General features: G+C 50.1%; 5 protein-coding genes across 5 annotated transcripts; 4 read left to right on the forward strand and 1 right to left on the reverse strand.

Moving 5' to 3' along the window:
- Positions 1 to 3,190: 3,190 nt before the first annotated feature.
- MIND_01397800 (uncharacterized protein) lies at positions 3,191 to 4,944 on the forward strand (the record flags this gene model as incomplete). Its single annotated transcript, XM_037370385.1, has 3 exons — positions 3,191 to 3,715; positions 3,765 to 3,822; positions 3,872 to 4,944. 3 exons carry the CDS (start codon positions 3,191 to 3,193, stop codon positions 4,942 to 4,944), a joined length of 1,656 nt encoding a protein of 551 aa, XP_037213386.1.
- A 1,938-nt stretch (positions 4,945 to 6,882) lies between these two features.
- Positions 6,883 to 8,733, forward strand: MIND_01397900 (uncharacterized protein; the record flags this gene model as incomplete). The annotated part of the gene is made up of 5 exons (XM_037370386.1): positions 6,883 to 6,989; positions 7,034 to 7,484; positions 7,539 to 7,596; positions 7,646 to 8,292; positions 8,338 to 8,733. The coding sequence occupies 5 exons, from the start codon at positions 6,883 to 6,885 to the stop codon at positions 8,731 to 8,733; spliced, it is 1,659 nt and encodes a 552-aa protein (XP_037213387.1).
- Positions 8,734 to 8,851: 118 nt separating this feature from the next.
- On the forward strand, positions 8,852 to 10,006 carry MIND_01398000 (uncharacterized protein; the record flags this gene model as incomplete). Its single annotated transcript, XM_037370387.1, has 4 exons — positions 8,852 to 9,319; positions 9,366 to 9,675; positions 9,724 to 9,747; positions 9,795 to 10,006. The coding sequence occupies exons 1-4, from the start codon at positions 8,858 to 8,860 to the stop codon at positions 10,004 to 10,006; spliced, it is 1,008 nt and encodes a 335-aa protein (XP_037213388.1). The 5' UTR covers positions 8,852 to 8,857.
- A 106-nt stretch (positions 10,007 to 10,112) lies between these two features.
- On the reverse strand, positions 10,113 to 10,826 carry MIND_01398100 (uncharacterized protein; the record flags this gene model as incomplete). Its single annotated transcript, XM_037370388.1, has 3 exons — positions 10,113 to 10,659; positions 10,706 to 10,729; positions 10,780 to 10,826. The coding sequence occupies 3 exons, from the start codon at positions 10,824 to 10,826 to the stop codon at positions 10,113 to 10,115; spliced, it is 618 nt and encodes a 205-aa protein (XP_037213389.1).
- A 999-nt stretch (positions 10,827 to 11,825) lies between these two features.
- On the forward strand, positions 11,826 to 12,668 carry MIND_01398200 (uncharacterized protein; the record flags this gene model as incomplete). The annotated part of the gene is made up of 2 exons (XM_037370389.1): positions 11,826 to 12,072; positions 12,121 to 12,668. The coding sequence occupies 2 exons, from the start codon at positions 11,826 to 11,828 to the stop codon at positions 12,666 to 12,668; spliced, it is 795 nt and encodes a 264-aa protein (XP_037213390.1).
- Between the last annotated feature and the right edge of the window lie 663 nt (positions 12,669 to 13,331).

A 13,331-nucleotide genomic window follows, 5' to 3' on the forward strand; every position in this document is an offset into this window, starting at 1 on the left:
GGCCAGGATCGGGATCACCATATGTCACGTGATCGAGTACCTGGGAAATGACGGGCCGAAAACATAGCATCACACCAGATTCTACAGCACTACAATATCCTTGCAGGGAAGACACAAATAATAGTCCCTGAACTGCTATGGATATGCAGATATTACTTTTTAGTGCTGGCACTGAAAGTGGGCAGCCAGCCGAGCGACGCCGGGAATTCAGCAGAATTGATGAATTGATAATCAACAACAGCCGAAATGCCTGCGCTGAACAAGCAATGTTGATGAGGCGCAATAGTGGCTTTTTGTACAAATTTTACCCACTGTGGCATGAACTGAAAATTCTATGAGGCTTCCTAAATGCCCAGGTGAGCTGCTGTACAGGCCGGATTGTCGAAGGGACGAGCCGGCGCACGGACCGAATTGCGTAAGGGTGTAGCCAAGCACAACCAAATAGTAATCGGCTGTCATTCGATTCCATCATTAGGTCGGTTTTTTAGAATCAATAGGTATGCGACTGACCCCCCCCCCTGCTGCCTAAAGGAGAATAGGGAACGTCCCAGAGCGTGCACGAGAAGTCCATGTGCAACGAACAAATCATCACTGATGCGTTCCCAGTATAGTAATCCCATCTTGCCACACCCTTCAATTGCGGGACATTAGTCTAATGTACCTCTTTCAATTGACAGGTCCATTAGTCTAATGGGTAGGGTCACGGCTCGAAGACCAAGTGATGCAAGAGGATGTGTTTTGTGCCATTATCAACGGAATCACCGCCGTTGGCCAGAAACGCAAGTCACGATGGGACGACGAGGCAATACATCTCAGCAGTAAGAGAGTGAAGGAGCTTGTACCCAGCACCAGCCCCATATATTACAAGGAATACTTCGGGCGCGCAGAACCACATTATGGTTGGGATGAACGAGTCAGACTGGACGACGTTTTTCTTCATAACAATCAAGTGTCACCTCCCCCTCCTAAGCCAGCATCAAAGCGCAAAGGCAAAAAGTCGCCAAGGAAACCTCGAGTCGTACCACCGCCTCAGTCCAACTCATCAAATCACGTCCCGCCGCCCACGACAGTTCGTCGCAATGAAAATCTCTCCAAATAGACGGGTGGCGCCTGCGACAGGTCTGGAATATTTGGTGGGTCATAATGTTCGGGTCGGCCGGGACCATAAGCAATTCCGGCGGGAACTTGGAGTAGTACGCTTAACAGACGCTATCAACCAGCGTGCTGTCTGATTGTAATGGCTCAGAATGTAATGATTTGTCGCCGCGAATTCGAAGGATGACTCAGCAATGAGTTAGCATCAATTGTCTCTTCTTCAAGTTCATTGCCTTTGAGCGCACAATGAGCAGGCCGAAATATGTTTTTGCCCAGTAGGTTTCTAGCGCACTTTGCCTCCGCCAAAGCTTAACCAGCGTCAGCTTCATGGTGGGCAATACATATGTCCGTAGTGTTGCTGGCAAGAAGTGGCGCCGAAGTCGAACTAAAGTTTTTAGCCGTATACTATGGAAGACTGGGCTGCCGACATAGACGACGCCCTCGCAAATCACCTGTCCGTTGTCTTACTTGATCCAGCTTGCATATACTCACTGCATAAACGACCAGCGACGGATTTGTCCTCAACGTGGGCAAAGAAGACTGGCAGCGCAGTCGCGTCGTGGACTGTTTCTCAGCGGCTTCCGCCTCCCGGCTTTCTTCAAAACGATTTCATTTTTTCCTGAGCTTTGATATGAGGTATTTTTGCAGCTCTCTTCATGGGTTGAATGCACTCAAACGTGTCAAGCTCGATCCCATCTTCCAACGCTTCGGACGTACGCTTGCTTTGCGACTTCTTGTCTGCCATCGGGAATCACCCTAGAATGCTCAAAATCCACGACGAGGGCATAACAAAGGTTGTTGTCTCGACTTTTGCGGGGGAAAACAGTTTGTTTGGACAACGTGATTTGGACTCCGCTTGGATTTTCGTGAAGAGGGCAATGGAGGAGAGTCTGGCCCAACCAGTAATTTGCTGCTAACACACCAATCTTGTGCGCTAAACCATTCCAAGGTCTGTTTCATACCTGCGTTCTTCATCGATCCAGCACGCTACTCGACCCTTTCCTCTTTGGACGGCGCATTCAACGTCAGCATTTGCACACATCAGGTCGTTCATTGACGAAGCATAGTGGAATGGCAGTTGGCCGATACACCTTACGCCTTCGCATTCTCGTAGCGAAATCGAAAACCCTAGTCTGGACGCCGACTGGAGCTATCTGAACAATCTGGACGGCAAGCTATTCATGGCGGCGGTTTCCCCGTGGTTCTTTACGGTAATATACCGTAATGTCACTATTGAGATGGCGGTTTGACTGTGAATCTAGCATTATGGGGCCGAGAGCTGGAACAAAAATGTAAGCTGAATTCAATATTCAAGAACAACAACTTACTTTGGCCCAGTGGATATACCGCTCCGACGACTGGCTGCTAGTGCGACGCTGGGAAGAGCTCATACCGCTTCGTTCACGCATAGATATTGTGCAAGTGATTTCATGGAATGGTAAGTGTCAACGAATTTCTGTTTACTTCAAACTGAGACGCTTCCAAGACTACGGCGAGTCTCACTACATATGCCCCACAGTCCGCGGCGCGCAGCCCAACTCTCAAAAATGGGTTGATGGGTTCCAGCATGGAGGTTGGGCACGACTGTGTGGCTATTTTGCCCGCGCGTTCAGAGACGGTGTCTACCCGCCCATCGAGCGCGATGAAATTTTTTGTGTGGGCTCGGCCACATGCGCGTCAAGCGAAGGCTGCTGAGGATATGGTCCCTCGACCACAGAGTTGGGAGCTTGTGAGTTCATCATGATTGGCTTTCGCAATGGAATTCGGATGATCAAACTTCGTGTAGACAGACGATAAATGCTGGGTGGTCATTCTGTCTACTGAGCCTGCCGACGTGTACATGTACTCAGGGGAAACAGACGTCGTCATCGCAGAGATCGATAAAGGATTGTCGCGCTTGTCACGTCCGTTGGTGGTCGGGCAGGGCATGACTGTCAGGCTTCAGCGTCGCGGAAAATTTGTTGCCGAGTGTGATGCAAAGGGCTTTATATTCTCAGATACCCCCGCGATGTATAACTTCAACGCGTTTGTAGCATCTCAATGAGGAGTGCGCATCACTACCAAGCACGTGACCGTGACCCGCTTCCCTTCCGACATGAGCCCGAATCCCAAGGTCCCGCAGCGCTGTCCGACGACTGGTAGCAAATACACGGGATTTGACTTACCGACCGAGCTGGTCTTGTCTATTGCAGGCTTCGCCTCGCGACAGTCCCTTGGTCGCCTTTGTTGCGTTTCCCGTCGCCTCTGCTCGATTTTGGTGTACCCCCTTTACGAGACGATCCTCCATTTGGACGAAAGGCAGTCTGTGTTGCTAGCGTGCACCCTTCGGACCGCGAAACCTCCAAACTGGAGACCCCATCCTGCAGAAATCATTAAGACAGTGACCTTCACCGACGATGAAGGGACGACCGCGAATGGATGGGACGTGAGCAATGCCACCAAGGCCCTCGAAAACCTCGTTCGTTGTGTCCCAGGCGGCACTGGGTCTCCGTTAAGGACGCTACATTGGAGCGTCTGCTCTTTCATGGATCGCCTCGGTCCGCTTCTCATGGCCCCTGGCAATTTCCCAAATTTGAAGGAGCTGTTCGTTATATCGAATGGGACGAATCGAAACTTTATGGTGCGTATATCGTCGGCACACACCTGTTCCACAATTTACTTCTGCTTAGTTCATGCACAAAGGTGGCTTGGAAACATTCAGCTTGGAGTTGAGCATAGATTTATCCGGTGCGTTCCATACACACTCCAATTTTATCTTGTCTCACAGACCTAACAGACGAAGACGAAGCTTGTCTGCTCTACAAGCTGGGCGAATCGATGCAAATGTTACCTATTACGAGCCCCGACCTTCGTTCTCTCCGAATCAAGCTCGATATGTGGTTTGAAGACCTTCCCTTCCATGGTTGCAGTGAATTCACGAACTCTTTCAACCATGTGCGGTTCCCAGTACTCGAAAAACTTGATCTCTCCGTGTCCTTCAGAGCCGACTATGGGTTCGTTGGTGGTGATGAAGATGAAGAGGAAATGGACTTCATGCCGTTCTTGACTGCTCACCCAACTGTTGTTGATCTTTCCTTGTGGGCAATGGGAACGGAGCCTCTGGAGAATATCCCGATGTTCTCTAATCTACGCTCTTTCAAAGGAGTTCCTGCAGACCTTACTCTCCTCCTTCTTCTCAAGCCTCAGCAGCTTAACTCGATCTTCATCACGCTCGTCCATCGCACCGATTACGAAGCCCCGTCTTTCTACATCCCTCTCCTTGACACCCACATGGGCATAACAAGGCTCACCATCGAAGCCTCCAAAGCGGACGGCTCGATTCTCAAAAGTCCCGATGAAGTGTCTCCGACGACCCTCGCAGCCCTTGCTTCGTCATTTCCTAACCTCGAGCACTTGGACATCCCCTTGACCGAACCAATGGCCCAATACGTCAAGGCACTGAAATCTCTGAAAAAGCTCGAGACCATTCGATTGCACGAATACCGCCGCAAGAAAATAACATCGAAACGACTGCTTGCCAAGGCCTTCCCCCACACGAAATATGTCCAACCTATCCTAAACCAGCTCGTTCCCTTTCTCCCGCAACTTACGTCCGTCGAAATCTGCATTCTGGCAGACGACCGCGGGCCTGGCAGAGAGGTGAGGTGCACATGTGGCCAGTGCGAGTCGTTCGATGAAGATGAAGATGAGTCGGAGTTTATGCTCCAACCTGCGGAGATCGAAATCGAGTATCACTTCCAAATTGCGCGGCCCAAGGATGGAGAGGCCAAGGTTGTGTTGGAGCGGTCCGCGTTTATCGATGCACGACCTGCCACTATGTTTTTCAACGCCTTAGCGGCAATGTTGTAGTCTTTTTGTCGACACAATTTTTTTACTATGCACATAATGCCGTTTTTTGATCCGTTTCCCATATCTTCACTGGCCACAGCGAACCTTCACCTTGGTCGCAGTCGGACTGCATTGTCACTGCAATACCGGAGTGTCTGATGTTGATCTAGCTGGCCGAAAGCGCCGAACGCTTCAACGAACCCATGACGACTTGTAACTTGAACATGGAATGTACATGCTACGAGGCATTGCACTCGAACTAGGCTCCACCGCCATCCATCGTTTGGGATCCCTTCCCCGTTGAAAGGAATTCTAGGCTTGACACGAGTTCTTGTGGGTCCGGCGCCGAGGTAGCTTGCGTTTTCCTGTCAATCGTCTCCAGGCTTGAAACATTGCGACAGGAATAAGTGAACCACGGCGACGAAATCGAAAAGGCATTGATGAAGCAGGAACGGACTTGTCGGCTCGAATAGTTCATTGGCTTAAGGGTCTTGACTCGGACTGCAATCCTATCTTCAACTTGACTTGACACAAACTACAAACTTGAACCATGTCAACCGAGCCGCAGTCCGCTGCCTCCCACCACCACTCGCAGCCCTCTACCACTCCACCACTGACAAGTCCATATGTAGTCCACGTTGTTCTTACCCCCAACGCAACTCCTCCGCCTTTCCTCAAAAACACTTATTCTCTACTGCTTTCGGCTATCCGACTACTGAATGACGATGAGATGTGCTACCTTTCGTACCATGATAGCTATTGTCTGGTGTATTCGAAAATGGCGTGGAACAGAGACGCATTCCCGAACCCTTGCTTCCCCGAGAACGTGTTCATGTTCAAGCGATACATTGAGCAGGAGCATCGTATAATATGCGTGAGCAATCGGACCGAGGTTCTCGAGACGGAAAATGTCATTTGGGGCACGACAAACGTATCACCCACGGTGACCCAACGACATTGGCTATCTCATTCCCACTTTTGACGCAGTCTTCGTGCAGAGCTATGAATCTACCGTGCGTTACATGAAGCTCTCAATCTTTTCCCTGGACTAATATCATGATGTTACTTCAGTTCTGCTCTGCTAATCCCTCCCCTCAAGTCCTCGCTCGCCGCGAAATGTTGGGCATCATGCTCTGTGTTACCCTCTACCATGAGTTGGCATGTACATGGGTAAAGAGTTTGGCGACCCGAGTTGTAAATTGGGCCCATTAATATATTGGGGGCCCACATTTGATCCGGGTACAGAGGTTGGTCGGGTGGTGGGGTACTGTTTTGTGGATCGTTCGCAATGCAGTTTGAGCAAAAGGAAGACGCCGACAAGTCGGACCGATTCAATCGAATCAGCAAAATGTGGTTCAAACACTCAAGTGAGCGAAAGACATTTCCAAGGTGGCTAATAGAAATCACAAGACAATGCCAACAGGATCTATTATGAATCGGGTTCGCCAGGACAATCGTCGTGTACCTCTTTACTAATCCTAGATCCAGATTTCGAAACAATCAGTCGATTTTACCAAGGTCTTTCAGGATCCGCCACCTCGCTCAAGCTTGATCAAATTATTGAGCAATTTACTCATAACACCCCCCGAACCAACCCCCTTCCTCAGAACGTGACCCACTTGGTATACTGGACGCCACCTGCCGAACTTAGATCACGCACGGAGCCTGAGGTTCATGTCAAGAACAGATACCCTCTCCGAGTCCAGTGTGCGACCCAAATCGTATAGTGGATGCTTATCAAGAATGTTCGGTGGTACGAGCTGGATATGGTGGGACTCAAACAAGCGACTCGCGTCGTAAGTTGGCAATGGTGATTCGGAGAAACTTTGGTTTCGAATTCTCTTGTACTCTTCCAGCTCGATGAATGCAACATATCTTTCTCGAGCCCCTAAAATCTCAGGCGCATGTTACATAATACAGAGTCACGCCATCGTCACCCGCCTAATTTTGGTCCATACCATGACGAAGAAAGCCAAAATCCACTCCAACTCCTGCTCCAGCCTCCTCACCTTCTCACCAATCCCCAAGAGTTTGTGCGAAGTGTCTGTTCTCGACATTCCAGCGCCGTACGCGTGTAGTCCGTGTCTCTCTAGTCGCTAACCTATAACAGAATAATACATGCAGTCCCTCCCGAAATCTGTGCTCAAATCGCTCAATGCTCTACTCGTCAAACAGTGTCACGACTCTCATTGTCTTCTCACCGACTCTACTATGTCTTCTCCCCATTGCTCTATGAAAACATCGGCAACCTTACATCAACCCAAACCGCCCGCCTTCTACAGACACTCAACGCCGGTTCATGCACATGGCGAACAAATCCAGCACTCTTCATCGCCAAACTTTCCCTTGTCGAAGTCCCGAAAGAAAATCTGAAATTTGACGCGTCCCAAACGGCCCTCCAAAACATGCATGCAGCCTCAGCATCACGTCTTCGCAGTTTGCATTGGGGTATAACATCTGGCATCGACAAGCTAGGCGCCGTAATTTCAACTGAAAATTTTCCGCGTCTGAAGGAGCTGTTCGTGTCGTGTGGAGATGGCGGAGAAGTCAACACTTTCAGCGTGCGTTTTCTGCAATGTTATGTCCTTCTCCCTAATCCATATAATCTTGTGCAGTTCATGAATAAGGGCGGGCTAGAGGCATTGGGTATCACACTGGAGCTCGACCTTGAGAGTGAGTGCTCTTTTCCATTTCTGCAATTGGGCATTGATAGGTGCAACAGGTCCAAAAATCAACCATGTGACCGCAGACCGACTGCTATACAAACTAGCCGAAGCAATACGGGCTCTCCCTCTCACTTCCCCTGATCTTTACACACTTCAACTTCATGTCCAAGTTCACTATCCCTTAGATGAACTGCCCGACGCTCTCTCAGACCTCGTTGATGCACTGAACAGCCTAAAATTCCGCTCTCTTCAAAGTCTTGACGTCTGCCTCAAGTGCATTCCTGTATTTGACGATGATGACTACCTCTGTATCGACCTGACCACTTTCCTCAATGCTCACCCGCAACTCACAAAGCTGATTCTAAATGTTCCTGATACCAAACTCGACAAACCTGCTTTTATTTCCTCTCTCCGCTCTTTCAGTGGAAGTGTTGTCGATGCAACACATCTTCTTCAACAGAAAAATATTCGTCTCGAAGAACTCAACGTTGTTCACATCCACGATTCTTTCTATGACCCGCCTCTTTTTCTTGTTCCGGTGTTTCCGTCGCTATCCTCGCTAACGAAACTTTCGCTCTCCGCCAATAACCATGGCGGCAATATGCTCAAGCCATTCAACCACGTATCACCGTTATCACTTCAATCAATTGCTACGTCGTTTCCCAACCTCACACACCTCAGTGTTCCAATCAGCGACTGTATGGTAAGCGTCTTACTTTCGTTCCCTTCTGCAGCTCAGAGAATATAGTCGGCATATAAAACTTGCTTGTGGTGTCTCCCTCGTCTCCAAGAACTCCGTTTATGCGAATACCGCGTCCAAGATATTCCGATGGGTTGTCCACTTGCTGAGCTGTTCCCAAGTATCATGTTCGTGTCTGAGATTCGTCTTCTTCTGGGTTCGCTGTCAGAGTTAAGGCTGGTTGCGGTCACGTTACTCGTGGACGATGGGAGCATGGACGACTTTTGCCTCGAGTGCGGCTGCCGGTCGGACGTGTATGTGGCGCGGATGCTGGATCACGAGGAGATGCGTGTCGAGTACGAGTTTGTTGTGTTGCGCCAGGAGGAAGTGGTGATGACATTTTCGGAGTTCGTCGACAAGAGAGTTAGGCGGAGACCAAGAACTGTTCCAAGTCATGCGGAGTAGACAATGCACCAACAGATAATGCCATTCGGATTGTAGCATTGAATTTTGGGCGTTGAATTACGTAGTCTGGAGTATGTACTTGGGAGTGTGACAGGCTTCTCTTCTCTTCAACTCGTCTCTGGTTATGCAGGCGACGTCTTCCTCTCTCTCACAGCCATTAGGCACCCCCAGATCATCCCAACTCCCTGAACCTGCACGAAGCCGTTACGCACTCCATATCGCTCTTTCTCCCAACGCGGTACCTCCTGTTTTCATCAAGCACACATATGCTTTGCTGGTGTCAGCAATTCGGCTCCTCGCTCAGGACGAGTCTAGTTGCCGCTCATACGACTGTCTCTATCATATCGTACACACGCGATTGCCGCAGCCAAGGACCCCGTATCCCAAGCCATTCACCCGCGAAGCCAGATTCCAGGAATATGCTGGCCGTCAAGAACACCCTGTGTGCATCACCAACTGGATAGAAAAACCTGAGACCGGAGTCGTAACCTGTGGCGAAGTAAACTCGTCGCGCGCCAAACAAGATGAACTCGGTTATCTCGTTCCGGCACTCAACGCAGCTCTCGTGGAAAGTTACGAAGCGACGGTGTGCAACTTCACTCATCTCGCCCTTGAGACTCATGTTCCCTTAGTTCCACTCCACCGATCCCTCCACACAAGTCCTCAATCGCCGCGCCATATTGGGCATAATGCTATGTCTCACTTTATACCGCGAACTTGCCCACACATGGCTCAAACACCTACTTCGTCATGTCATGAGTGCAGATGAGTTGCAGCAGTGGAAGGAGCCCGATATGGGGGATACTTTTGGTGGAAATGCCGGGGAGCAGATTGAGACCCTCTTATTCCGTGGGGCCATGGCCTTCCAGTTCCAAGCGCGGGAGGACAACGAGAAACCCGACCGTTTCGACCGAATCAACACAATGTGGTTCAAGCATACCGGTAAGTAACGAAATTCGCAAGCGTCGAGGTGGCTGATGGTAACCGAAGCGGATACTCCATACTATGGGCCTGGTTTGTGTGGCTGCCTCAGGTTCTTTCTTCGCTGATTCCATGTTTAGCTTCTGACGACGTTTTGCGGTTGTACCGAACTTTGGCAGGTCTCGATACGGCGAATCAATTGGGTGGAATCATTGATCAGTTCGTGAAGAGTATTGTGCGAGGTGGGATGGTTGTTTTGCCGACGAAGGAAATAGCCATGGCGAGACCCAAGGTTAAGCAGGAGACCCCACTTGTATATCCCATCGGATGTGGGACCCACACCATCAACTAGATATGCCGCAAATAGCGCTAGATATCGAGAGTTGCAACCGGCTAAAGAGTACTATTGGGAAGACAATTGACAAGAATTTGAGGTGCGACTGAGGGGAGTATACGACCTACGACCAAAGATGCACAGTCCGCTTCCCCAAGAAGAGCCACATTTCCAAACACTCAGTTCCTGCTGTCAATGTTGCCTTGAATGCATCCCAGCTGTCGAAAAGCGTCGTGATATCCACAATCTTGATAATTGCCTCCCAGTCGGAAGGCGGCAGTTTACAGACCCCATTGTCGACGTAACAGCCTGCATGGCTTGCGAACGCCTTGTCTTCGAGTTGCTGGCAAGTGGAAGTCGCGTTGGGCCGGCCAAGCGCGTCATCGACAAGTGCGAGCTGGAGACAGTGCAACGTGGCGAGCATCCATTTCTGGCCAGCTGGGCTGAGCGTCGAACGCGCGGCCTGGAATTTGGTGCAGTAGTATTGCCCGTAACCAAGAGGGTAGCCGCTGGGTCCACAATGGTAGCGCGATTCGAGGCAGTCGGCGTAGAACGAACACGTGTCTGGTGGTGGGGAGGCGCAGTCGGGGCTGGGATTGGGTGGCGAGAGCTGTTGGCTGGAGCTGGGGGTGAAGAGAGCGAGAATGGCGAGGGCTGTCCCGAGCACAAGGCTGCTCGGTGTTTAGAATAGGTTCGGCGAGGGAGGAGCAGACTCACAAACGCGTGGTCAACATGCAGATGCTGAATGGGTTGGGTGAGTGAGTGGAGGGACAAGAGGACTGAAAGCGCACCGCGACATCTTGTCGAGATTGGTATTTGAAGCGAAGAAGCCTGTCATCTTGTGACCGTGCTTCCTGCCGAAGCCGAAGAGGCTTGTCCGGGTTATGCGTCCCGCTGGAAGCTGGAATGGTGCCAGATTCCGACTACATATGCACCATGAGTACAAGCAATACGATTTGGGTTCCACTCACCGACAGGAGGACTAGGCCTGCAGTTTAAATAGGGCTCCATCTCGCAGCAAATGGCTCTGGACATTTGGCATGGTGGTTGAGACTCTCATTGAGAGATTGAGAGATGCGCTGTGGCATGTCAGCGTCAAGCTGATCGTAACATTGCGGAAGTGATCCGAATTCGATTCAGAATATCCTTTTTGGGAAGCAGGCGTAGATACAGCTAGTAAATTCAGTACACCTACAACTTCGTTGTAGAACAGCTCAAAAGAGTAGGTGACAGCGTCAATATTGCTCTGCAGGTTGATTAAATACGATTGTTGGACCATTTTGGTTGTTTTAGTAGCCCCGACTGATGTGTAATCAGGAAGAGATATAAAGGCATTACATGCAATCTATTCCATTTCAATTAGGAATATCACTGGATTTTGCCTCTAGATACTATCCAGATTACTAAAACTCATACCAATTTAATCTCACCAACTTATTAAAAAATCACATTAATACTGAATATTCCACCGTCAAAATGAAAGTATTTTAAGAGCCAAAGCAACAGCATAAGCTCAAGGACTCAGCTTCGGCTCGGTTCTAAGCTGAGTACAAGGTAGATATCAGACACATATGACCTTCAACAGATGACTAGGAGTCCTAAAAGTTTCCAGCGCCGAGAATCAATTTGGGACTCGGAATGTGCACAGATACAACACGCGCTGATTCGAGGGCTATTTGAATATGCAAACCTGACCAGCTGACATGACGAGGCGGTAAGATCGGGCTTGAAGTGATGGGCCATGCTGCCATATAAAGCAGCGAATACCCGGCCACTGGCATTCGCCGTCTGATGCAAGCTCTGCTTCCCTCCACTCATCAGTAATACTCAGGAAACGATGGAAATATCCCTCGTCTTCGATTTATTTGATGATATGAGGGCCGCCTTACAGCTCAGCGTACCTACCATTGCACGCGCTCTTCTCCGGTCTCCGTCATTGCTTTTTCACCCCGCGGCACTGTCGCGGATAGGAATGGCGGCAGTTTGGGTTGCCTTCGGCGAAGGTGGTGATGAAAACTCGCGGAAAATGAAGATAGAGCTTATTACACCGCACGCGGAGGGCGTCGTCCTCGACCTCGGGGCAGGTGGGTAGGAATGATACCAAAATATTGGATTTTTATATTTGTCAATAGGACATGGACATGTTGCACAGTATCTGGACCGCGAAAAAGTCTCGAAATACATCGCACTCGAGCCCAACACCCTGATGCATGCTCGACTTCGTGACAGAGCCCGGTTGGCGGGGTTTGACGAGGAAACAGGGACACTGGCGATCCTCTCCTGCGGAGCTGAAGACACGAAGACGATTTTGTCATCGCTTGAAGAGCCGGTAACGACGATCGTGTCGGTGTTGACGCTTTGCAGTGTGCCAGACCCGCAAGAAACGATTCGCAAGCTCGTGGCGAATGTGTTGGCGCCGGGTGGAACGCTGATCATGCACGAGCACGTGCGCAGTTATCGTCGGGACGTGGCGTTCTGGCAGGGCTGGCTGGGGGTGCTGTGGAGGATGGTCTTTGACGGGTGTAATATCGACAGGCTGACAGATGTCTGGGTGCGGGAGTTGGTTGACGAGAATGGCGAGAGCGTGTGGACAGAGGGGTCGGAGGTGTGGAATCCAGCGATGGAGGCGGGAGAAAGCATGCTCCCGAGGAGGAATGGTCGATTTGTGAAGAAGGGATGAATGTGTGTTTGTTTGTTTCTGTTGTGTCGTGTTTATGTGACTTTCAGGGATCAGAATTTAAAGCTTGGTGGGCACACACCAAGACGAAAGCAAGGCACAATTGACGCGTACGTTTCGTTCCTGAGTTTTTATGTCGTTCTTGGCGTCTACCGGATGAGGGCCAGAGTGAACGTGGAAACGGATGAGCGGCTATCATACATAGCGACTTTGGAACTCCGTTCATGAATGGGTTATGGCTGATCGGAGAAGATGAGTTCCTCCGTCCGTCGATACTCCCGGGCGTCGATACTCCTCCGATTTCCTGATGCGCCGTCTGGAGGTAAGTGTGACTAATAATAACTGCTTATCGTCGTGTCTGACAGTGAGAAATCAAACCTCTGCCAACGCCACGACCGGTAATTTGTGAAACCTTTCAGTTTTTATACAGTCCGATATTCGGTTTCGGTGTACGTGAGAGAGGAAGAGAAGTAAGTCGCAGCAATTGTTTTCAAGTTGATGGAGAGTGGGTCCATTGCTGGTTCATTCTACCATCCAAAGTCCTCCTTAGTAGCGGCTAGCGAGACGTAGATTTGCCAACAGATTGCTGTCTAGTTTGAATATAGCTGGAAGCGATGTTTGAGGCAGATAATATATGTCACGCGCATCACTAGGCTCAGGCACACC

This window comes from Mycena indigotica (assembly GCF_014461135.1).
Source record: "Mycena indigotica strain 171206Taipei chromosome Unknown Mind.scaff0017, whole genome shotgun sequence".
Taxonomy (NCBI): domain Eukaryota; kingdom Fungi; phylum Basidiomycota; class Agaricomycetes; order Agaricales; family Mycenaceae; genus Mycena; species Mycena indigotica.